Source organism: Sapajus apella, unplaced genomic scaffold (assembly GCF_009761245.1).
Source record: "Sapajus apella isolate SASKATOON/1434 unplaced genomic scaffold, GSC_monkey_1.0 scaffold32, whole genome shotgun sequence".
Lineage (NCBI taxonomy): Eukaryota > Metazoa > Chordata > Mammalia > Primates > Cebidae > Sapajus > Sapajus apella.
In genome coordinates this window covers 23,589,459-23,615,652 of record NW_022436972.1, presented here as the reverse complement: position 1 = coordinate 23,615,652, position 26,194 = coordinate 23,589,459, and the positions used below count along the sequence as shown (strand labels likewise).

The 26,194-nt window shown below is 36.2% G+C and overlaps 1 protein-coding gene across 3 annotated transcripts in view; it reads left to right on the top strand.

Annotated features, from left to right (window-relative positions):
* Positions 1–26,194, top strand: part of AKAP11 (A-kinase anchoring protein 11) — a 49,674-nt gene that overhangs the window by 6,766 nt on the left and 16,714 nt on the right. For all 3 annotated transcript variants that reach the window (XM_032294780.1, XM_032294781.1, XM_032294779.1), the window contains exons 2-7: positions 8,038–8,137; positions 13,914–14,030; positions 17,126–17,173; positions 18,456–18,590; positions 19,933–20,197; positions 20,762–25,262. In XM_032294780.1, coding sequence (XP_032150671.1) covers positions 8,087–8,137; positions 13,914–14,030; positions 17,126–17,173; positions 18,456–18,590; positions 19,933–20,197; positions 20,762–25,262 — 5,117 coding nt within the window. In that variant the 5' untranslated portion in view covers positions 8,038–8,086. The remainder of the gene's footprint in view (positions 1–8,037; positions 8,138–13,913; positions 14,031–17,125; positions 17,174–18,455; positions 18,591–19,932; positions 20,198–20,761; positions 25,263–26,194) is intronic.

The window sequence follows — 26,194 nt, the reverse complement described above, 5'->3', positions numbered from 1 at the left end:
CTTCATGTTTAATGTAGAAACCTAAGACAATATTTTTTCCATCTCCATCTCCCCCTGCCACATTCTTTATCCTATTTTGTCATACATTTTATCTGTGTCTATCTTAAACCTTCTAATTCATTGTTAATTTTAGTTTAAATAGTTATATCTTAACTGCTTAAAAGGGATTGAAAAATGAAGAATAACTTCTGTTACCCTCATATTTACCATTTCAGGTATTTATTCCTTCATGTAAGATCCAGATTTCTATCTAGTATTGTTTTTCTTTGCCTGAAGAATTTCTTTCCACAGTTACTCTAGTGGCAGTCAACTGTTGGTGAATTTCACAACCCTTATTCATCTGAATACATTTATTTTGCCTTAATTTTTGAAATATATTTTCATTGAGTATATCCAGGTTGATCCTTTTTATTTTCTTCTTAGTACTTTGAAGATCGTGCTCCATTGTCTTTTTTTCTGGTTCATACAGATGTGAAGTCTGTTGTCCTTGGTTACTCTCTATGTAACATGTACTTTTTTTTCCTGGTCACTTAATATGTTTTCTTTGTCACTGGTTTTCAGCCATTTGGTTATGATTTGCCTTGGTATGGCTTTCTTTATGTGTATTCTTGGGGTTTGCTGAGCTTCCTTGGTTCTGTCAGTTTATGATTTTCATCAAATTTTGGAAGCTCTGGCTATTTTGCCTTCAAATAACTATTTTTTTCTGCACCCTCTTCCCCAGTGCACGTGTGCGCGCGCTCTCTCTCCCTCTCTCTTTCTCTCTCTCTCTCTCTATCTGTCACTCACTCACTCTCTCTCTCTTCATGGGACTCCAGTTACTTTTTATGGTGGTTAAAAAGTCAGTTATCCTCTAGGTTTGTTTTCAAGTTTCTTCTCTCCATGTTTCATTTTGGATAGGTTCTATTAATTGTCTGCAAGTTCACTGAACTTTTCTTACCTAGTTTTTAATCTGTTAATTGTATCCAGTATGCTTTTCCTTTTAGTATGGTATATTTTCATCTCTAAAAGTTGAATTTTGGTGTCTTTTGTATCTTCTCTTTCTTTCCTTATCATGATGATGTTTTCCTCTCACTTCATGAGTGTATGGAATATATTTGTACTAGAGTTTTACCGTCGTTTTTTTTCCTGCCATCATCACTGTTGTTTCTAAGTCTCCATTTATTGACTTTTTTCCTCCTGGTTATGGTTCATATTTTTTCTTCCTTTCCATGCTTGGTAATTTTTTATTGTATGCCAGCCACTGAGTCTATTACTGTTGCTTGCTTAATTGATTATACTACTTAAATGTGTTGAATTTTGTTGGGGTGCACAGTTATTTGGAATCTGTTGAATTGTTTCAAGGCTTGCTTTTAGAATTTATTAATGTGGATTCATAACAGTTTTTAATGTAGTGCTGAATTATTGCCTCTACTAAGGCTACTTCTACTAAGGCTGCTACTTCTTCTAATGATAATGTATCATTGCCTGATATATTGTAAGGTTTTTCTATTCTGGTGGAATATATTGTGGTTCATCTAGGGCTCTCACTTACTTTCAGCTCTCCCACCAGCATGGTACCCTGTAAATTCTAGCCATCTTGGTCTCCCCAAATTGACCTCTGTCTAAAACTCAGTGAAACTGCCAGACTGTTTGGCTTTCCTGTCCCTGTGTTGTGACCTGGAAGTAGCTGGCAGGCTACCCTTCTCTCAGGGTTCACAGTCCTGTGTTGCCTGTTGTCTAATGTTTAAAGCCAATGCTTCATATATATTCTATCCGGTTTTCTTGTAGTTATATTCAACAGAATATTAATTTTTAACACTTGGCCATTTGGCATTTGGTCAAAATGTGTATTTGGAGCATTTACTCCAAATACGATCTCAGATACTATAAAGTAGAAATTATTGGAAACATAAATATATTTTCACAAACTCATTAAATGTAGACCTATTCATTTAAATATTTAAAGGCATGCTTTGCTCTTATTTTATGTTTTTCAGCCTACATCGTGCTTTGAACTTTGTTCTTTAAATATGTTACTTTTTATCAACAGTTTGAATGCCTATTATGTAAAAATACAAATACATATGACACTTTTGTTCCTAGGGAACTTACAACAGGAGGGAAGTACGCAAACAGTGGTATCAGAGGATTAAACTATAAACCACTTAGGGAGCACAAAGGAGGTGGCTACTATTTGGGCAAAGAGGGATAAAGGAGAGATATGAGCCAAACCTTTAGGGAGGGAAGTTCTTGAACTGAGGCGTGAATAGTAAGTAGCAGTTCAGCTGATGGAACAGAGAGGGTAGATTTGAGAGAATGACAGGTCAGGATTTGGCAATTTACTAGACATGGTAGTCTATAGGCATTGAGAGGAAGACCGGTTTCCAGCTTGACCTACTAGCTGGGTTTGGTTTAATGGCTCTTACTAAGATAGAGAATACAGGAAGAGATCAATTAGGGAGAAAGTTTTATTTACCTTTTGAACATACAAATTTTGGAGTAACAGATATTTAGTTGGAAGTGTCTAATAGGAAATTAGATATCCAGAACTGAAGAATAAATTAGGGAGTTATTTGCATAATTAAAACTAGAGGTAAGGATAAAATGTCCTTGAAAAACTAAATAAAATGAGACAAGAGGATAAGGATGAAGACTAGGAAATACTAGTATTTGAGTAACAAATTATGAAAGAATTTAGGAGAGGAAATTTATGTAGGTAAAGACAAGTTTTTCTCAACCAGAAGTTACATGTGGCACTTGTTAAAATTACAGATTCCTGTATTCCATGTAGACCTGTTGAATTTGTGTCTTCTGATGTGGGAGTTGTGTGAGTTAGAAATAAGCTGATTTGTACATGTACTGAGGTTTGAGAACTAGTGTAGTAGAAGAGTCAAAGTACAGCAATATTGTTGATAGGCATTTCAGAGACTCTTTGGCGTGGTTAATTCTGATACAAAAAACATCACGTAATGGATGATATCAACTCGAACATTTCTTAAGCCAGACGAGATAAGGACAGACTTGGAAACTTTTTTTTTTTTTTTTTTTTTTTTTGAGACGGAGTTTCGCTCTTGTTACCCAGGCTGGAGTGCAATGGCGCGGCCTCGGCTCACCGCAACCTCTGCCTCCTGGGTTCAGGCAATTCTCCTGCCTCAGCCTCCTGAATAGCTGGGATTACAGGCGTGTGCCACCATGCCCAGCTAATTTTTGTATTTTTAGTAGAGACGGGGTTTCACCATGTTGACCAGGATGGTCTCGATCTCTTGACCTCGTGATCCACCCGCCTCGGCCTCCCAAAGTGCTGGGATTACAGGCTTGAGCCACCGCGCCCGGCTGGAAACTATTTTTTTTAATTATGAAAGAATTTATGTTCATTCAGAAAAGTACAAAACTCCCCATTCATAGACACAAAATGAAACATCCATGATTGCATCTACCCAGATAAAACCAATGTCTGAACCCATCTAGTGTATGTCTTCTTTTATATTGCATATATAGATACACATATGTAGTTATACAGACTTTTCACAAAATGGGGTAATGCTAAAATGCCGGAACCTGCCTTATTTTACTTAATGACTTACCACCTTCTCTTAGATAGATGACATTTTATAAAATTTAAAAGTCCTTGCTGGGCTCAGTGGCTCACGCCTATAATCCCAGCACTTTGGGAGGCTGAGGTGGGTGGATCACCTGAGGTCAGGAGTTAGAAACCAGCCTGGCCAACTTGGTGAAATCTCGTCTCTACTAAAAATACAAAAATTAGCTGGGCGCGGTGGTTGGCACCTGTAATCCCAGCTACTCGGGAGGCTGAGGCAGGAGAATTGATTGAACCCAGGAGGCAGAGGTTGCACACAGTGAGCTGAGCGCGCCATTGCACTCCAGCCTGGGTGACGGAGCGAGACTTCATCTCAAAAAAAAGAAAAGTCGTCCCACGTCTCATGGGTGACTGCTGTCATCAGTTTAATGTACCTCCTTCAAGTCATTTCCTGTGGATGCACAAATAGGTACACGTGTGTGTCAGAGTTGTGTCTGTATATAATTTTTTCTTTCTTTCTTTTTTTTTTTTTTTTGAGACAGAATCTGGCTCTGTGGCCAGGTTGGGGTATAGTTGTACAATCTTGGCTTACTACAGTCTCCTCCTCCTGGGCTCTAGCAATTCTTGTGCCTCAGCCTCCCTAGTGGCCGTGATTATAGACATGTACCACCACCCCAGCTAATTTTTGTATTTTTTTTTTTTTTTTTTTGAGACAGAGTTTCACTCATGTTACCCAGGCTGGAGTGCAATGGCGCAATCTCGGCTCACCGCAACCTCCGCCTCCTGGGTTCAGGCAATTCTCCTGCCTCAGCCTCCTGAGTCGCTGGGATTACAGGCACGCACCACCATGCCCAGCTAATTTTTTGTATTTTTAGTAGACATGGGGTTTCACCATGTTGACCAGGATGGTCTCGATCTCTTGACCTCGTGATCCACCTGCGTCGGCCTCCCAAAGTGCTGGGATTACAGGCTTGAGCCACCGCGCCCGGCCTAATTTTTGTATTTTTTAGTAGAGTTGGGGTTTGGTCATGTTGCCCAGGCTGGGCTTGAACTCCTGGCCTCCCAAAGTGCTGGGAGCCACTATGCTAGGCCAGTTTTTTTTTTTTTTTTTTTTTTTTAATTACAGGTGAGAGCATACTATTTACACCATTCTGCAACGTGCTCTTTCATGCCAGTATTGATCACTCTAACTCATTATTTCCAATAGCTGAGTAATAATCATGTGAATTTATTTTAATTTATTTGAATTGATAAACTTCTAGGTTATTTTCAGCTTATTTCAGTGAATAGCCTTTCACATATCTTTGTGAATTTTGTGCAAGTGTATACGTAGGATAAATTTTAAGAAGTGAAATTGCATGATCAAAGGATATATGTATTTATTTAAAGTGCCCCGTATCTCTGTTCTCTGCATTCTTTATAATTGTTTCTCTAATTGCTTTCATTTGTTTACTTTTGCATTTTGTGATTTTTCTTAAAATCTTGGTTTTCCATTGTTTTTAGCAATACCTATTGCTTTTTTTTGAGAATACTGGCTTTTTTTTTTTTTTTTTGAGAATATTGTTTTGAGGTACTGTTAGATAATGTGAGCTACAGGAGCATGATTGTATTTGTCTGGATTTTTTCTTTTTGTGCATATTATGTGTTGTTTGTTTTTCAGTGTTTCTTCACAGATCCCATACTGAATTCCATTTGGTTTATTATTCAACCTTGACTAAGGGTGTTTTTTCTGGATCTGCCATTCAGGAAAATTGTGGGTAAAGTGAACTGGGGTAGCCAGCCCTGTCAAATCCCTCATGTTGCCTCAGAGCACGTTTCTCCTGCCTCTCCCTGCCCCTCTTTGAAACTGTTTCTTCTACCTCAGTGCTTGTTGTACCTGAGGGTAAGCAGCTCATTTAGATAGTTGATCCCATTTATTTGATGGTGAAGTCTCCTGTGAGTAAATGTTTATCTTTGCTTTGTTGATTTTAGTCAGCAGCTGCAAAGGTAATTGTTACCTGTCTCTTTTCTCCACTTCCCTTTCAGGCAAGGTTAGGAGTAGACTCAGAAAGTGATATAAGGTGTGCCATTCCTCTCTCCTGCAGTATTGCTTTTAATGGCTGCCATGGTATCACTGTGGGAATGAACTTAAGGTCATTTAATTACTCTCTTGTTTCTGGCATCTAAATTGCTGCTGCTTATTGTGAATCGTGATGAACCAGCCTATCAAACCTTTATGCACTGTAGAGGAGTGGCGAAGAGCCCTAGTTCTGCAGTTAGAAATTTAGAATTGAATCTCAGCTCTGCCATTTATTTACTGTGTGGGCCTGGGCAAATTGCTAAACTTCCCCTTGCCTCAGTTTTTCTCACTGTCAAACTGGGATCCCATTCTGTAGTCTTAAGGATAACATGAGATATTTACATAAACCTCTTAGCAAAACAGAGCACACGATGCATTATGAGCTGTTGCTAGTAAGCCGGATGCTCTAGGATCATTATTTGCTTTGATGAATTCCCAAAAGTAGAAATGCTAAGTCAAAGAGTAGAATATTTCAGGGTTTTGACATGCTAATATTATAGAACTGCCTGCATGTACCACTTTATGTAGGAAGTGACTTTGACAGTCTCTGGTTTCTTGGAACCGTTATGTTGGCTTCTATATTATGTTACATTTGAGAAAAGCCCATTTTCCTCTAAGGCTTTCTGGCAGTTGAGGAGAACACTGTAGGGAAGAAAGGAGAGTGAAGTGGCCTGGGACAAATAAAAGGACTCTCTTTTTGCTTTGACCACACACATTTTTGTACATAAGCCTTGTTTTGATAATTTTGGTCCACTTGATCATTTTGGTCCATAGGTAAATTTTAAGTCTTCTTTTGCCTGTGTTTTATAGTTTTCAAAGTACCTCCCATAAATTATTTCTCATTTGATTCTCACAGTAAACTTGTCCGGTAAATAAGGTATTATATATATTGAGGAAAAAGTTTCAGAGACATTGCAGTTTACCCAGAGGAAACAAAGCTAATAAGAGGCAGCACAGGAACACACATGATGCTCTTCTGGATTCTGAATATCACCCTTTACCTTGTGCTGATAGGAACTTCTTGTGTTAGGCTGAGACTTTCTCATGATGCTGCTTCCATTTCAGTAATTAATCAGATTTTATTATTAACCACTAGGGCTTAATGTAGTTCAGAATAGAATACCATCGCACTTCTTTGTCTAAAAATTAAAATGTAGAAATCTCTAAAGAAGTATGTGTGTGTTTGCGCACTCACATGTTATAGTCTTATCTCCATAGTGAAAGAATGTAAAATTTGAACTTCACTAAAATTTAGTTGTTTAAAAGTTTTGACAATGGGGCTACATTGAAGTTTGTTTTTGTATATAAATCTCCTCACAATGTAAATTTATGTTAATCAAATGTCTTGGAAGCCTCAACTAAGCAATTCATTTTTTTGTTTTTTTCAGAAACTGGGTCTTACTGTATTGCCTAGACTGGCCTTGAAGTCCTGGGCTCAAGCAATCCTCCCCACATCAGCCTGTTGAGGAGCTGGGACTAAAGGCATGTGCCACGGTTCCCGGCTTCAACTAGGCAATTCTTAATAAGACCAGATTGATTTTCTGAAAATACCTGAAACAGAATTTCTTAAATCTGTGTTTATTTGATTTGTTTAAAAAAGAATTTAGTTCCCCACTTCTCTTTACTGTGATAAAACTTTTTCCTTGGAAAGCTTTGAATGCAGGAGGATCATATCTTTCTTGTTTCTCCTGTATCCACAGCATCTAGCACAAGTAGATGTTAAAAGAATGGACAAGATATTGTGATCACATGCAGATATTGAGTGGTTAATACCTGGAGTGGATTTAAGTTCTCAAAGATATTAAAACAACTTTAAAAAGTTAAGACAGTTTGAACATTTCTCCTGGAAGTTGTGTGTGTTAAGTACTATTAATCATTTGACTTGGATGTCTTCTGAAATTTTGTCATTGGTATGCTCTTAAGCTTCCTATGTAAGGAATTTGTTTATCTAATTTGATAAGCGTAGATTTCTCATTAGTGCATTATGAAACCCTTCTGCCCAAGAAATAAGAATGTCATGAGGATTCACTATTGCCATAGAGATAAGAGTGACTTTTGGGAGGCAGGGAAGTTGGAATTCTTTTTGTGATACTTTCTACTTAAGCTTTTATTTTTAAAATGTTTTTGAAAAAACCTTGTTTTTCAAATCTTTCTCTTTTTGAGGCTTTGCAATAAAAAAGGGCAGTGAGATTGAATAGATAAGTGTGTAAACTATTTTATAATTTTGAACTAAAATATGAGATTTTTATAGTAATTTTTATCTTATTAAGATACCATTATTCATATATTTTCCAAATATTTTTGTTGGATTGCAAGTAAATTTGGTTGGGGGGGCTCAGATTATTTTTGTTTGTTTTCATTTTTCTTTTAATGGCTGAGTTTAAAGAAATTAATTTAGCACAAAATACTTGCCTGAATAACTAAGATCCATAAATAAGTTGTTTTAATATGTTTTCTTTAGGAGCTTTGTGGATTACCTCTTCATTGATTATATACGACAACAAATAGTTATGGCGACTTTCAGAAACAATCACATGAAGACTAAAGCATCTGTCAGAAAAGTAAGTTCACTGTATTAGGTTTCTTTTAGTGAAAGTCTTAATTAAAATGTTTTTTTTTTTAAAGTCTTACATCTATGATGTTTTGTTTAAATGAATCTTACTTGAATTAATAACATTGAAATACTGCAAAGATTGGCATGTATGAAAATAGTGATACAAAGTCATGATCACAGTGATTTTATTTCCCAAAGATCACAGTGCCTCCTTCTCATTTTTTTCCTCTACACATAGATTTCCATCGCTTTTTTGCAATATAGACTGTCAGGTGTAAGCTTTCTTACATATCTTTAGCTTTACCATTCATTCATTCATTCATTCAGCAAATACACACTTGAGTTCTTATTATATGCTAGGCCCTATGTTAGATTTTGGGTAATCAGTAGTGAGCAAATGAAATACGATCCTTAATCTTTTCTTCCTTCTAGTCTAAGGAAGAACCCCCTGGCTTCCTGTCTTAAAACAATTTGGTTAGCCTTCCAGTTTTTTGACATTTTTGTCTTTGCTAAAACTTTGGAGGCAATACCCATAAACAAAGAAGGGAAGAATAGAGCCTGGAGGATAATTAACAGTCTTTGTTATTTCTTTTTCTGGACTTCCATCTTCTGCATCACATGACACCATTGACCAATCCTTATATGTTAAGACAGTATTTGACTTTCACTGTAGTGTTTTTCTTGCTTTCCTTCTCTTTTATGGTAACTCCTGTCTGCTTTGCTGATCTTTCCAAATTCTAATTATCAGTGTTCCTATAAGCTTCTGGGTCTGCCATTCATTTATGTAGAGAGCTAAAAGATGTATAGGTTTGACTACTAACTCTAAGAGAATGGCTTCTAAATCTACAGGATGCTTGCAAAAGAGAACGTAAACTTATCCTTAAACAGTATGTTAATTACATTTTTAAGTAATATGCTCCATATGTTTTCAGGTAAATTACCTTTAAAGTTAATAGGTCCACTTTTTAATTTGAAAAAGTACAATAAAAACTATTTTCTGTTTCTACTCTTTGTAAACTATAGTGTTTCTGTTATACTTTTTCAGATTAGCAACTAGACCCATAGCTTTAAATTGATTATGCTGCTTGTTTTAAACTAATGGTTATAACTATTCATATATATGAAATATAATAATGAACTGATTACTGTGTTCTTCAAGAATGATACTACCTGACTTGAATATTTACCCATTCATTGCCAGAGATTCAGGGGTTAGGCAGCAGCTGAAATGTCATACTATTATTACCAGGTTTAGTGTCTTTTCTTATTCAACTCAATGTCCATATTAGTTACTCAGTAAAGATTTAATTTGAATTCACTTGAATTCTTGGAATCCCTTTTAGATAAAAGTATGTGAATCCAAATATAACATACTGTTTATATAAACAGTAATGTGCACACATACATCACCACCTACATCCTGATGCATCTTAATGACAGACACTTCCCTATTGGCTACTGTGGAAATTGAAAAATGTACTCGAATTCTTTTGATTTCACTTTAATTTACATTATATAGAGAGATACATTAAATATTTGTTGGGAATTAATATTGTGAAATCAAAAATAGCTATAGTTTCTACACCATTAATTTTTTCTAACATTTTATTATGAAAAATTCCAAGCATATAGAAAAATTAAAAGCATAGTACACACACAAATAAACCCATGTACCTACCACTCATATTCAACAGTAGTTAATAATTTGTCTTGTTTGCTTTGTGTCTGTGTATGTGTGTATTTACTTTCAGGCAGAACTATTTGCAAGTTATGATCATAACGTTTCTTCGCCCTGAACACTTCAGCATGCTTCTCCCAGGAATAACAGCATCTTCCCACATAATGCTAATACCATGATCACATCCAAGAAAAATAAATTCCCGTATGTCTAATACCCAGCCATACTCAGATTTCCTGTGTTACCTCCAAAATATCTTTATTACTTCACTCCTGCCCCTGTTTGGATCCAGTCTAGCCTCTTAGTCTCTTGATTGCCTTTGGCAGTTAGGACTTAGCATTTCTTTTGGTTTGAAGGAATTTTTCCTTTTTTTTTTTTTTGTTGCTAGCAATTCTGACATCTTGAATAGGCCAGACTAGTTTTCTTTTACTGTGTTCCACATCTAGATTTGTCTGGTTGTTTTCTCATATTGCTGTTTAATTTGATCCTCTCCCTTGTATATTTCATGTGAAGTAGAAGTTAGGCTTAAAGGTTTAATTGAATCAGGTTAAGCATTTTTAGCAAGAATACTTTATAGGGTGATGTGAGGACAGAATTTCAGATTTTCCTATGCTCCATGATACTATGATTGATTGGTTGACTAAGGTGATAACCCTGTTAGAATTGTCCATTGTAAAGTACATTTTCTGTTTTTCGGTTAGCACATAATGGCTGTGTGCAAATATCCTGTTTTTCCCAAAAACCTTTGAGCTAATGCTTTTGGCATCCCTTGATTACCATTTCCTGAATTCATTATTTCATGGGAGTTGCAAGATGGTGATTTTCCTAATTCTAGCATTCCCTTTACATTTATTAGCTGATACTCTTAAAGAAAGGCTTTCCTCGTTCACCTTAGATGAACTATATCTCCTACAGAGGCAGGGAAACTGCCTTTTAATTACCAGTTTTCAGATTAATGACATGGTGTCGTAGTTACTGCCAATAGTAGCAAGTGAGTTTATTTCCCCTCATTCATTCACTTACTTGTATTGCTCTGGACTTACAGATTTTTGCAATTGTATATATTATAACCTTTATTTCTTTAGAGTCATTTATTCATTCACTCTTCTATTTATTTTAAGTTGCTCAATTGATACCTGAGATCCCCTCCAAGTAGGTGTCCATATCTTTTTGTCTCAGGCTTGTAACTTTGATTGCTTTTAAATTCTGTTTGTATCCTTTTGGTACAGGGCAACCAGTTTCACCTACTTTACCTTCCTCAGGCCTAGAATTGGCTATTTTTTTAAAGAACCCTGAATATCTTGGTATTTAGAAACCAAGATCTGGATACTAGGAGTTACCTTTGTACTTAAAGTGTCATGAGTTTATATTGACAGTTCACGTTCAGATTTCAATATTTTTTCCTGTTTTAATTTCCTGTTTCTAAATTAGTGTGAAAATCCCCATTCATTAAGGAAAACAAAATTGTTTAAGATATTGAATATTTTCAAGCCCACAGAAAAGTTGGAGAAAAAACCTAGTACAATGAACACCTCATATATTCTTCACTCAGATTCACCGTCTGTTAACATTTTGCCATACCCTCTGTCTCTCTCTGTGTACCTACACCCACGCGCGCGTGCGCGCACAAACACACACACACACACACACAATTTCCCTTTTGCAATTGTATGAGAGTAGGCTGCAGACATTATATTACTTCATCTCTAAGTATGTCAGTATCATTGCCACCTCTTAGAAAATCATTAATTCTGTAATGTCATCTAGCATGTGTTACAAACACAGATTTCCCTGTGTCTCAAGTATCCTTGTAACTTTTTCCTTCCCTCTCTTCTAGGATCCAGTCAAGGTTCACAGACTGTTTTTGGGCTTTCTGCATTCTAGACCATTCCAATAGTCTAAATTCTTTTCTCATGCAGCAAATCTTCAGAAAAGTCTAGGCCAGTTGTCTTATAGAATATTTTCATATTGGGGTTCATCTGTTTTTTCCTGTAATTCCATTCAACAGGAACACCTGAAGGGTGATGTTGTGTTCATTCCAGTCTATCAGATCTGAAGTCCATATTGTTGACGTTAGGCTTGACTAGGTGGTTAAGATAATAACCACCAGGTGTCTCCAATATAAATGTGCATAATCTCTTTATGATTAATACACTTAATAAGTAAACTATAGGGTGATCCTTTGAGACAGTATGAGTGTTCTTTTCCCCAACTTTTAACCCAGTAGATTTAGGATACATAGATAATCCTTTCCTAAATCAGTAATTACATTGGGAGTTTTCAAATGGGATTTTCTGAATTTGTCATTCTGTCCATACCAGTCAGCATTTTTAGGTAAAGAGCTCCTCTGACTTTTTCTCTTTTAATGAACTTACAGATTTTTTTTAAAATACGGTAGTCATAATTCATTACCATTTTCATTCTTTTTGATTCCTAGTTGTCCCAAATTTGGCCAGTGGGAATTCTTTCAAGCTGGCTTCTGTGTTTTTTTTTTTTTTTTTGAAGTGACCCTATTTGTCTTTGAGTGTTTCTTTGCATTGGCACAGCTAGATGTTCCAGGCTCACTTCATAGGTTCTCAGCCTCAGACCGGGAACCAGCCATTTCCCTAGGGCACTCTAGTTCTTTTTATTGGTGATATTTAGAGACCAAAAGCTGGGTGCTGGGTTTGCTCATTGCTACTGATGGTCATTGTTTCTAAGACTTTTCAATGGAAAAGGTAGTACATGTATTCAGAGAATTACGAATTCATACTGACAGGTCAGATTTAAATTTAACAATACAGCTTTTTATTGTAAATTCTTTCAGTTCATATTTGTACCTCTTAAAGATTTCCATTTACTAAGATTAGCAGCTGTTTGTTGAGTTCATCTAGTGTGAGCTTCTGAAATATGGGGAAACAAAGTGAGTGAAATACAGTCTGTGACTTCCATATTTGGTTTAATGGGTAGGAAAGACAAGCATATCTGAGTATACTAATTATAATATGTTTTTGTTTTTGAGATGGAATCTCTGTCGCCCAGGCTGGAGTGCAGTGACATGTTCTCAGCTCACCGCAACCTCTGCCTCCCAGGTTCAAGTGATTCCCCTTCCTCAGCCTCCTGAGTAGCTGGGATTACAGGTGCCTGTCACCATGCCCGGCTAATTTTTGTATTTTTAGTAGAGACAGGGTTTCGCCATGTTGGCTAGGCTGGTTTCCAACTCTTGACCTCAAGTGATCCATCCACCTCAGCCTCCCAAAGTGCTGAGATTACGCAAGTGAGCCATTGCGCCCGGCCAATAATTATAATATGTTTTGATGTGGATTAAATGACCTTAATGCACAATATACAGCAGGAACTTTGAGAGAGATTTATTAGGACTAAGGAATGGAAAAGTCTTCATAGGTCTTGGGATGGGTAGGGTTTCTACAGGGGAAGACTGGGAAGTAAGGACATTTCTGATAGAAGAGCAGATTGACAAGTCAGTGGAAGGGGGATAAGGTAGAAGGAAATAAGTGTTCTGTTTATGTGCGACTATAATACTCATTATTTTCTTTATGTAACTTTTTCCTCCTTCTGTTCCTTATACTTGTGACAAACATCTCACCCTGAAATCTGGAATCCCCTCTCATTTTCATCAGACAGCTTCCTTAAAATCCATAGATAACCTTATTTTGGATTACTGTCTTATTTTTCTGTCTTCAGCTTTGTTAAGGGAGTAATCACTGTTGTGCACCTTACCATAGCACCCAGATCATCTCACTCAATCATATAAATTGTTGCTTCTGTTCTACCAGTGACTTGGAAATCAGATATGCAGTTAACTGTTAAGTTTTACTGTAAGGTAAGACTAAATGAACCTGGTGTGAGATCTCACGTGATCTTCTAGTGAGTTGATGCCCAGGCTCTGGCATAATGTATATTTTGGGCATGTGAGACTCTACCTAAACCTTTTCAGCTGAATGGAGCTTTTCTTCTCAGTGGAATTGAGTTCTGCATCCGGTATCAAAAGGTGCCAGTGAATATTAATTAGAGAATGAATGACTATATAAAACATCTCCAGGATCTCTTACCCTTGTCTTAGAATGAAGTAAATTTAAAATATCTTTGTTTTTTTCTCCTGCAGAGCTTCAGTGAAGATGTGTTCCAGTCTGTAAAATCATTATTGCAGAGCAAGAAGGAACTATGCAGTGTAACAGCAGAGGACTGTTTACAGCAGGATGAACATGCCAATTTAACTGAGGTTTAATATACTACTTTCTAACCCCTTCCTAATAATGCACAATGTATTTCCATGCACTGGAATGTAGGACTGTATGATCTATTTTTAAAATGCCTAATATCTCTGTGTTCTTACATGTATCAGAAGTACCTGCTTTATGGGCAGGAGAGGGGGGAAAAAAAAAAAAAGAAGTACCTGTTTTAAATACTGGCTAAAATAATTTTCTTAATTGACAATGAACTCAAACAAATGAGCTTATTTAATTATATGCCGAGTACTAATTGGATATATAGCATTATATTAGATGATGCCTACTACATTCAGTAACTGGTACTTTAATATGAATTTTTCTACTCTGAAACAAATGAATGTTTCTTATGCTGATTTTTGGGGTTGTTTTCTTGAATGTTTAAATTCAGTGCTTTGCTTAAAAATAAAAAAGTAGTGATAAATTTATCTTTGAAATTAAGATATTTACTCTGTTACTTGAGGATAAGATAATATATCTTGCTCACCTGTTTCTCTGCTGCATTCAGTGTTTCAAATCTTTGTTTCAATTTGTTACTATAAAAGGAGTAAGATTTTTTCTTTTTTTTTTTTTTATTGAAATGAGGTTTCTAATAAAATTGTGGTTACAGATAGATGCTTCTGGACTTATGATGGAGTTACATCCTGATAAATCCATTGTTCATCAGAAATAATCTAAGTTGAAAATGTATTTAAGACCTCATATATCTATCATAAAGTTGAAAAATCACAAGTCCAACCATCATAAGTGGGGGACTGTATATATTTTCTTTTGGGTGAATGATTTAATATTCCTTGAGAAATTATCTATTTGATGTCATCTCATAGGAAGTTGAGCATATGTTTTAGGCCTGTACTGTTCTGCTGCCTGAACCCCTTCTTTTTGTATCAGCTTAATTTCACTATTTTCTTTGCTAACCTTTTTCGTTTTACTTTAGTAAAACTAAGCCACTCTTAATCTACTTGCTTTTTTCCAAATAAACAGTGGCAGAACACAACATACCTAATACATATGCCCATCTTCTATGAAATGATGTCCTTTGCCCTGCCCTCCAGCAGTTATCCAGTTCGGATAGCTTGCAGTGCTTGGAAAAGCCTACATTCCCTGGTGAGGCCTTTCTTGACCAATGGGAAATATAAAACTCCCCTGGCATTTTCAAAATCTTATGCCAATTTATTTTCTCTTCTGTATTCAGTAAAGGAAACTTGAAAGAATAGATGGAATTTCTGTCCCACTTTAGGGTGTGCAAATCTCTGCGTAGCTTTTCAAATAAAGGAAGGAAATTAGTTACTTGCCTGTCTATTTGTTATTGAGTGCTTGTTATGTGCTAGGCACTTTCCTCTACGTTATCCAGTTAACTTCACAACTGTGGAAGGGAAGCTGTATTGCCTTAAGTTTTATAAATAAGGAGACAGGCTCCTAGAGGTTAACAATTTACCTAGATGCCTAGAAGTTAACTGTAACACTTATGTGAAGTAACAGCCACAATTAATCAGAATAAAAATCTCAGAGTAATTTAAGATTCTGACTTGCTTTTAAATCATCAGAAATAGACTGAAAATATATTCAGTGTTCCTACATATTCTGAAAATACTATTTTTCCCAGATTCTTGATAATTGATTATTAATATTGCTATCATTTACGTATATATTTTTTTAGCCACAGTGCTTGCTTAGTGAACAGTTTACAACAGTCTTCAAAGGGAAAAAATGTCTTACTATGATGCCAAATACATAGGGAATGTAAATGTAAAAAATAACACTTTTTCAGGTCATAAAAGTAGTATGTGTATGTATTTTTTTTTTTTTTTTTTTTGAGACAGAATCTTGTTCTGTTGCCCAGGCTGGAGTGCAGTGGCATGATCTCGGCTCACTGCAGCCTCCACCTCCAGGATTCAAATGATTCTGCTGTCTCAGCCTCTTGAGTAATGAGGACTGTAGTTGTGTACCACCCTGCCTGGCTAATTTTTTATATTTTAGTAAAGACGAGATATCACCATGTTGGCCAGGCTGGTCTCGAACTCCTGGCCTAAAGTGATTCGTCCGCCTCAGACCCCCAAAGTGCTGGGATTACAGACATGAGCCGCTGCACCTGGTCAGTATATATTCTTTGCAGAAAAATAAGAAATACTGAAAGTGGAACAAAGAAAGTGACTATCATTCATCTTATGACTTAGGAAAAAGCACAGAGGGGAAAAGAGTGGGGAAAAAAATAGCTCCATCATCCAGAGTTAATCACTGCTTATAGTTTGGTGTATTGCCTTCAGGATTATTTTCCATACATATGTTTTTAAAAATAAGGTTGAAATTGTATGCATGCTGTAAGTCATTTTTCTGTAACTTGTCCTTTTTACTTAAAATGTGACAGTTCTGCATACATTAGATACTCTTTAGAAAGTCTGTTTATATAAACTTCTGCAGAGTAATCTCTACATAAGGATATTGAAGGAAATAAATGATGGTATCACAGAGTCAATGAGGAAGTAGCCTCTGGGCTCTACCCTGGGAAGGCCTCTCTGAGGAGGTAACACTTACATCAAAATTTGAAGAATGAGGAGGAGCACACATGTAACCATGCAAGGAAGAGAGATCCAGATTGAGGGCACAACTGTGAAGTCCTTAGGCAGGAATGTACAGGGTATGTTTCAGACACAGAAAGGGGGCTCGTGTGTAAGTGAAAATGGTAGAAGGCTGAAGGTGTTAGGTAACCCCACTTAGGATTTTGCCCTGGGAAGCATGGAAGAGTTTGGATAGGGAAGTGGCATGGTAATGGGGCCAGGTGGGAGAGGATTGTAGTAGTATAGGTAAGAAGGGTGGCCAGGGAATGGAGAGAAGTGGTTGTATTTGAAATATGTTTTGGGGTTAGAATTGATTGAACTTGCTAATGAGGGAGATATCATGAGGTTCAAGAATTGCATTTTGGAGCCCAATCTTTGGTGAAAAATATTTTGGGGTCATCTTTGAAAAAAATCCTTTTTAAGGCAGTCAGCATTTTAATGCTTTGCTTTTTTCCTGTTTCTCAGCTCTGTCACCAGTCTGAAAGATTTAAAAATTCAAATTAATGGAGATTTATTTGTTCTTTACTCAGGTCACGTTTCTGGGTTTTAATGAGGAGACAGATGCTGCTCATATACAGGTATGGTCAATTTTAGTATTTTTACTGAGCATTCTTGTCATGGAAATCAGCTTTAGGTTTGACCACAAAAATCATTTATCTGAGAAGGATGCAAACTGCAGGCTTTTTCTCCATTCTGTGCATAATATAGAATGTATGACTTGTTTGTTTATTTCTATAGCTTTCATAATTTTGCCCTTAACAGTAAAAATTCTCATGTAGTTAAGATTGAGTTAAACTTAAAAGGTAAGATTTGAAAAATTAACAATTAGCCAATTCAAAAATTTGGCCTGTTTAATTTAGGCAATTATTAACAGAGGAACTGATGTTTGAGATTGGGATCAGCAAAGCAAAGCTTCACAGTTACATAAACAGTGGTTGAAGTTCCTGTAGATGTGATAGGCATGCTTTTCTTTTTCTCTCATGCTGCTTCTTAAAAATGTGTGATTTCTACATATTTTCTTTTGTGGCAGTAAAGTGTCTCCTCATAGAGGAGGAAATAACATTTTTTAGTTATTTCTGATTAATGCGTATCAGGTGATTATGGACAAAAACTCTGCTGCATGTTTTGATTGTGGCGTTGCTTGAAGGAAAACGTTTGGACAGAAGGAACAAGAGAGGATATATCCTTGAGAACATACATAGCTGGAAAGAGAAATGTTCCAAGATATTTCTTTAATATTTTTCTTCACCTTTAGGAGTTACTGATAAAACCATGTTTATAAAGGAAAGTACTCTACAAAGGGTCAAAGACCTGAATAATTCTTTAGCTGGGTAAAATATTTGCGTTTAAAGGGCAAACAAGAAGAAAAAATGAAAGCTATTTTCTTTTCCTTTAATCTTCATAAAATTTCAGTTAAAGTCTAATACGATACCTGGGAGAGGAAAGACAGAAAAATTGATTATATTGTACAGAGTTAAAACTTAAGCTTTTAGGATGTACGTTCTCTAACAAAAAATTTTATATGAAAAATTTCATAAAGTTAAGGATGTTGGTTAACATTGCTAAAAACTGTTAAATGCTTAATTGTCATGGATATGTTAGGTACCCTGTAAAATTTTTTCTACAGCTTGATATTAATACATTCGAAAGGCTACAAGGATAGCCAGTATTAAATAATATGAGTATATTTTATTTTTCAATTTTTGAAATATTGTGAATAATAAACTATATATGTTAACTCTTATGAACCAGGAAATTTACTAGTAGTAGACTTTATAATTTTTTGATAGGTTCCACATTATAGGAACCTTAATAAAAGTATTACTCTAGAGTGTTACTTACTGTTATTATTTTAATTAGGATTTAGCTGCAGTTTCTTTGGAACTTCCAGATCTTCTGAATTCACTCCACTTCTGCAGTCTAAATGAAAATGAAATTATTTGTATGAGGAATATAAATAAACCATCAGATATAAGCAGTGATCCTCTAAATCAGGTAACTTTTGTAGATAATTTCTAAAGAGTTTTTTAGGGCCAGTTTTACTGTATATTTGATGAAGACGAATAAAGTTTCAAATGGTTGTATGACATTTCTTTCTTTAAAATGGTATCTCAAGGACATGATTCATAAGAAATTAACTCATGAAGCATTGACATCTCTGAAGGATACAGTAATTTTGATCATATCTTATAAATTATATTTTTCAACTGTGAAGTTCTGTAGATGGTATGCAAGTATACATTAATTTTTTTCTGAAAATTTATTATTTCTGGATTTCTTTACTTATACCTTTGTGTAAGCTATAGTGACTTGTCCCTATTATGGGCAGTTTCAAATAATTTATGTAAATGTTATGTTTTAGAGAATGTACTTCAGTTCATTTTCTGGTTTAAAAAAATTCCATGTAAAGTGGACATCTGATGATGTGTTCTTTATAAATAAAAATGTTACCATTTCTTATAGGTGGTTAGTTTTATAGTATGCAGCATTTAGTTCTTTACCAAGTATGATTTTGTTGATAATGCATCAGAGAAAATGCTTTGCATTCTAAGAGGTAAGACATATACAATTGAACTCGTAAGTTTAAAATTGAATTACTTATTTTAGGTTTAAAAAACTGCCGTGTTGTTCTTTATAAAGTCTGCCAACAAAACTAGAGCTGCTTCTCTCGTTTCCTTGGTTATATTCTTTATTCATATTTACTTTGCTTTATTTGCTAGGATATAAGAGGTGATTAGCTGTTATATTTGATTTCTAGTTTTTTGAATAAATAATTTCATCAGTATTTACTGGAAAGAAATAGTATGGGGGGAATCTGGTGACTTGTATTTTTAAAGCTATAAACATTGTAAGTTGTAATAAAAGGAGTGGACTTTTAAAAATTATGATAGGAAGGAAGATGGCATCATGCTTGAAGCTACAGTAAAATGGGATTAAAAATAAAAGAAAATAGAACCTGGTTGCTGCCCCCAAACAGTTTATAATACAGTTAATGAGAGAGGCAAATGATTAAGGAAAATCACAGGACTGTACAGTAGTACAGGAAAACATAATTGCTCAAAGCAGTGGATAGATAGTAAGTTTTATAACATTTCAGGAGACTAGGCTAGGTAGAATTTGGATACCTGGATAAAACAAGATGGGAGAAAAAAGGACTGGAAAGTGAAAAATGTAGAGAAAGAATGAAGAAGTAAACATTACAAATCCAAGAAGCTTTTCAGGATGCATGAATTTCTTGTTTGTTTTTTCTCTGAGATTGTCTTATATCTAGGCTTCATGATATGTTTTGTATTTGAAATTAAAATTGTTTTTTCATTATTTTTTTATCTTTCCCAAGAGTCATCGTTCTGGAATGCTTTGTGTCATGAGAGTGTCACATACATTACCAAGACTTAGGATTGATTTTATCTTTGGTCTCCTAAGTAAATATGCTACTGGTATAAGGTATACCTTGGACACATTCTTGCATCAGAAGCACCAACTTGAGACCACTGATGAAGATGATGATGATACTAACCAGTCTGTGTCATCCATAGAGGATGACTTTGTCACTGCTTTTGAGCACTTAGAAGAGGAAGAGACTTCAAAGCTATATAACAATGGTTTGTTTCTCGTTAGACTTTTCCCTAAAATAGGAAATTAAGTTTTTCAGTTTTGAAAATTTTAAGGTTGACTTGTTCAATTGAAATTTATGTTGAGATTTGATCCAATTTAAACCTTTTGACCTTTTTTCTGATTACCTGAGGAAATTCCTTATGATTTTTAAGTTCATTGTTACCTGGTTTTCAGCTTTGCTTATTTCAGGTTTTCTTATTTAGCTGGTACTGTTCATGCACTGGTTACGTCAGTAAGTGTCTGGAACATTCCCAGGTTCAAATTTCAGAAGAGTTAGCTGACAGAGTCTCCACAGTAATTTTCTAACGTGCGTGGTAGCATGCAAAACATTCCATAGACCAGGTATTCCTAGACATAGAGTAAACTGAAATTATTATATAAAAGTATATTTACTTTAGAATGTTACTTGGGTAAATCTTCCTGTTAAACAATACAGTTTAGAAGACACACATGAATATTATATGCTTAAAGTCAGTTTATTCCATAGATTTAAATTAATTTCTGAAAAGTTTTGTTCAAGAATAATTTTTCATTTCTTTCTTTTCCTATAGGAATGAACATTACTGTGCTAAGGAGCCAGTGTGATGCTGCTTCCCAGACAGTTACTGGTCATCATTTAGAAGCCCATGATTTAAAGATTCTCATTAGCTCTGGGCAGCAGAAGTCATTGGCTAAATCCTCAGCTTCCTCAATGAATGTTCTGGGACAGAAAGAACTGCCTTCTGTGAAAACTTCAGTCACAACATCAATTTCAGAGCCTTGGACCCAAAGGAGTTTCTATAGGTCATCCAATGCATCTGATAAAGACAGTGATTTACAGAAAACATTTTTTTCTCCTTCTCCTGCCTACTCATCTGAATCAGAATGTTCAAGTCCAAGTCCTGTTATTTTCTTAGATGAAGAGGGATATCAAAAAAGCCTAAAAGCAAAACTTGAGCTGCCTAAAATTCCTGTGATGAAAGATGATATTGAAGATTCAGACTCGGAAGTAAGTGAATTTTTTGATAGTTTTGATCAGTTTGATGAACTAGAACAAACTTTAGAGACTTGCCTGTTTAACAAAGATCCCGTCATCAGGAAGTCTTCGCAGAAGAAAGGGCACAAACATGGAAAATCATGTATGAATCCTCAAAAATTCAAGTTTGATCGTCCAGCTCTCCCAGCTAATGTTAGAAAGCCAACTCCTCGTAAACCAGAATCTCCATATGGTAACCTGTGTGATGCTCCAGATTCTCCTCGCCCAGTGAAGGCATCAGGGGAAGATAGTGGTTTATTTAGCCCTATTCGATCCTCTGCTTTTAGTCCTCTTGGAGGCTGTACTCCAGCTGAATGTTTTTGCCAAACAGATATTGGTGGAGATAGGATTCCTGAAAATCATGATTCTGTTTATTACACCTATGAAGATTATGCAAATAGCATTTCATGTGAAGTACTAGACTCAGTTCTTTGTACCCAGCATACTAATGCTCTATCAAATATTGATAGTATTAAACATGGAGAAAATAAAACTGTAACTTTTAAGCATGGAAACCTCGATCAAAAAAATAAATCTAAAAATAAATCCTTAGTGATTAAAGATAGCATTCAAAAATTTGCAGCAGATCTTTTGGAAAAAAGTTTTGGCAGTGCATTTAAAGACTTACAGAAAGGAGTCTCTTCATGTACCAATGCATTGTGCCACTTAGCCATCAAATTGACATCATCTGTTTTTCAGATGGCATTTAATGAGCTGAGAATGCAGCGTGCATTTTCACTAAAAGAACGTGCCATTAGTAGCCTGGCTAACTTTTTGGTGAGTGAAGCTTTATCAAATGCCTTAAAAGATTTACAGTATGTAAAGAAGCAGATATTCACAAACACAGTTGCTAGGTTTGCTGCGGATCTTGCTGAAGAGCTTGTTTTTGAAGGCATCATGGAAGTGTGTCAGTTTTCATATCCTCAAACGCCTGCATCTCCACAGTGTGGATCATTTGACTTTGAAGACAAAGTAGTGAAGTCGTATGCAAAAGATTTGTCTGAATCTGTAATACAGGAAGCATTCATTGAGCTATCACAAGTTGATGTGACCTTTACAACAAAGGCAGCAGTTAGTGTCTCTACGGATAATATCAAGTATGTGAGTGCAGAAAGTGTAGTGCCATCGACACAGGCCATCACATTTTCCCCGTCTTTTCACAATCAAGCAATTATGGTGACAAAACCAGTGCAGGAATATAAAAAGGAATTCACAGTGCAGCAGGCCTTGTTTTGTACTTCTGGAATTGTTACTTCTATACCAGTGCCCTTGGCAGGAAGTGCCCTTCTCCCATATCATATTTCATCTACCGCATGTCAGGCAAAGGCTCTTCCGTCATCTGATGATAGTAATTCAAATGGTGATTCCGCCCAAGTGCATATTGCCACAAAAAACAGAGAAGAAAAAGCGGCTTGTCTCAGAAATATTTGTTTACCTTCAGAACACAATCCAGGTAACCAGAATGATTTTAAACCAACTAATGATGATATTGAAATGCAAAGTTCCTCAAAATTACGAAGTGATCCTGCAATTATTAGCAACTTTTCTGCAGCAATGGTGCATACAATAGTAAATGAAACTTTACAGTCAATGACATCATTGGAAGTTACAAAAATGGTTGATGAGCATACAGATTATTTAACTAAATCAGTAAAGGGGAAAACCCCTTCATTTTCCCACTGTGATCAAGCAGTGCTGGAATGCAGTGAAGCTAGCAGCAATAAGAACATGTTTGCTGACCAGTTATCTAAATCTATTATTAAACATTCCATAGATAAAAGCAAATCAGTGATCCCAAATGTGGATAAAAATGCAGTATACAAGGAAGGCTTGCCTGTTCCTGGAGAAGAATCACAGTTGACACTGGAAAAGTCTCCCAAATTTTCTGAGTCTCACAATCACTTAACTCACTGCTCACTTTCAGCTGGAAAGGATTGTGTTACAAAATGTAAAGGTTCTGTGGCTCATGGATCTTCCCTAGAGACGCTGCCATCTTGTCCAGCTGTGACAGGTCAGAAACCTGACTTGAAGGAACTTGATAAGGATCAAACACTGAAAAAGCATAACTTGAATAATACATCACTTGAGCCCTTGTCTTTTGGACAGGAAAACACCTTCCCTCATTCACATACTTTCTCATCTACAGCACTTACCTGTGTAGATGGTTTGCATGTGGAAGATAAACAGAAAGTCAGGGACAGAAATATAATACCTGATACTCCTCCGTCAACTCCTTTAGTACCATCCCAGGCTAGTTCTGAATGGGATATCAAGAAGTTAACCAAAAAGCTCAAGGGAGAATTAGCCAAAGAGTTTGCGCCTGCTACACCACCGTCTACTCCGCACAACTCATCTGTTGGTAGTTTGTCTGAGAATGAACAAAATACCATAGAAAAAGAAGAGTTCATGTTGAAACTCATGCGATCTCTTTCTGAAGAAGTTGAGAGTAGTGAAAGTGGAGAGCTCCCAGAAGTGGATGTGAAGTCAGAGCACTCGGGGAAGAAGGTTCAGTTTGCAGAAGCATTAGCTACACACATCCTTTCTCTTGCAACTGAAATGGCAGCTTCCCATTTAGATAGTAAAATAATTCAAGAACCCAAGGTTAAAAGCCCTTGCTTAAATGTGCAAAGTCATAGAAGTATCTCGCCTACTTTTTTAAATCCCTCAGATGAAAATTTGAAAATATTATGCAATTTTGCAGGTGATATGGCAGCAGAAGTCATTACAGAAGCTGAGAAAATCACAAAAGTCCGAAGTTGTATGCTTTTCAAGCAAAAGAAGAATAGTTGTTATGTTGATGGTGACCAAGATTATAAAGTAGAAGAGAAGTTAGATTTGGAGGTGGTAGCACACCCAAGAGAAGTGGATCCGTTTATTCTTTCATTACCACCAAGTTCTTGTATGTCAGGTCTCACATATAAGTATCCCAGCTGTGAAAGTGTGACAGATGAATATGCAGGTCACATTATCCAGATACTAAAACAGGAAGGTGGTAATAGTGAGTTGATAATGGATCAGTATGCAAATCGACTTGCCTACCGATCTGTTAAATCAGGATTACAGGAAGCAGCTAAGACAACCAAAGTGAAGTGCAACTCAAGAATGTTCCCTGTGCCAAGCTCACAAGTGAAAGCAAACAAGGAACTATTAATGTTTTCAAATAAAGAGCATCACCAAGAAGCAGATAAAAAAAGACAAAGTAAAAGAAATGAAGGTTACTTTTGCAAAAATCAACCTTTCGAAAGGACCCAGGATCCATGTAGAAATGAGTGCTCTGAACTGTATACTTTTTCAACTTCTCTTGCTCACAGCATAACAAAAGATGCTACAGAAGAGCTGACAGCCTCTCTAGTTGGCCTACCAAAATCCTTAACAGATTCTTGCTTGTTTGAAAAATCTGGATGTGAAGGAGATAACGAGTGTCATGTTAAACCAGAATTGCCTAAGTCTCTTCAGCCTCCCTCACGAAATCACAGGTTTTACCACAGCACTGGCAGCTTAAATGGATATGCTTGTGGAGAGAATGTTGTTCAAGCTATAGAACAGTACGCCAAAAAAGTAGTGGATGACACTCTAGAGCTAACTCTGGGATCTACAGTGTTCCAAGTGTCTGAGACCACAAAATCAGCAGACGGCGTCACTTATGCAGAAAAGTTGTCACCTCTTATAGGTCAAACTTGCAGATATTGTGACCTTAAAGAACTTCACAATTGCACTGGAAATTCATCTCAGCACTTTTTCAGACAGGGTTCTCTCCCTAGTAGTAAGCTAGCTTCGAATCCAAAATTTAGCAGCTGCTCTCCGAAATCTAGGATTTTTCATCTCGATGTCCCTCAGATTCATGTAAATCTTGATAAAAAGGCAGTGCTCGCTGAGAAGATAGTTGCTGAAGCCATTGAAAAAGCTGAGCGAGAGCTGAGCAGTACTAGCCTGGCAGCCGACAGTGGGATCGGACAGGAGGGTGCCAGCTTTGCTGAAAGCCTTGCAACAGAAATCATGACAGCAGCTGTCACAAATGTTGGACATGCTGTTAGCAGGTGAGTTTCACATTTCTTTTGGTCATTAACAATAAATGAAAAGTTAAATGTGATCCTGTGTCTTAGGTCCTGTTCAGAAAGTTATTATTTTTAACCCTACATAAACAAAAATTTTCCCTATTGCGTTTATGTATTGTTTCATATCCTGCACATGACTTGTATATATTTTGGTCTCCTGATCCCTTTTGAGGGAAGGTGTTATCCATTTACATAGTTGGAAGATGAGGGTTGGAGAAGATAACCACCTTGTCCAAGTTCATAGAGCTATGAAGTAGGTAAAGTTGAATTAAATAGCTGGAGAATTTTATATAGTAGTCCCCTCTTATTCTCAGTTTTGCTTTCCTCAATCTGAAAATATTAAATGGAAAATTCCAGAAGTAAATGATTCATAAGTTTTAAGTTGCATGTTCTGAGTAGTGTGATGAAGTCTCATGCCGTCTCACTCACGATGTGAGTTACCCCTTTGTCCAGTGTGTCCACACTGCATGTGCTGTCCACCTGTTAGTCACTTAGAAGGCACCTCAGTTATCAGATCCACAAACCTAGTATGTACAGGGCTTGATGCTCTCTGCAGTTTCAGGCATCCACTGGACATCTAAGATCATATCCCCCATGAATAAAGGGAGACTATTCTGTAGCAAATATAGAGTATTACCATATTAGTTTACTATTCTGAGATTAAATTTTTGTATACCTTTCTTCATTCACAAAAATAAGTTTTCTTATAAAGACCATGGTTTAATCAAACTGCCCTGGGGAAGAAAGTGAAAATTCTTTATATACTTAACAGCATTTCTCTTGATCAGTTCACAGTCTAAGGGACATTCCTTTCTGACAGTCCTACAGTGTCCTGTTTTTTAGTAGCTGTCTCTTGTGTTCAGTGATTCTTTTTTTGAGATGGAATCTTTCTCTGTTGCCCAGGCTGTAGTGCA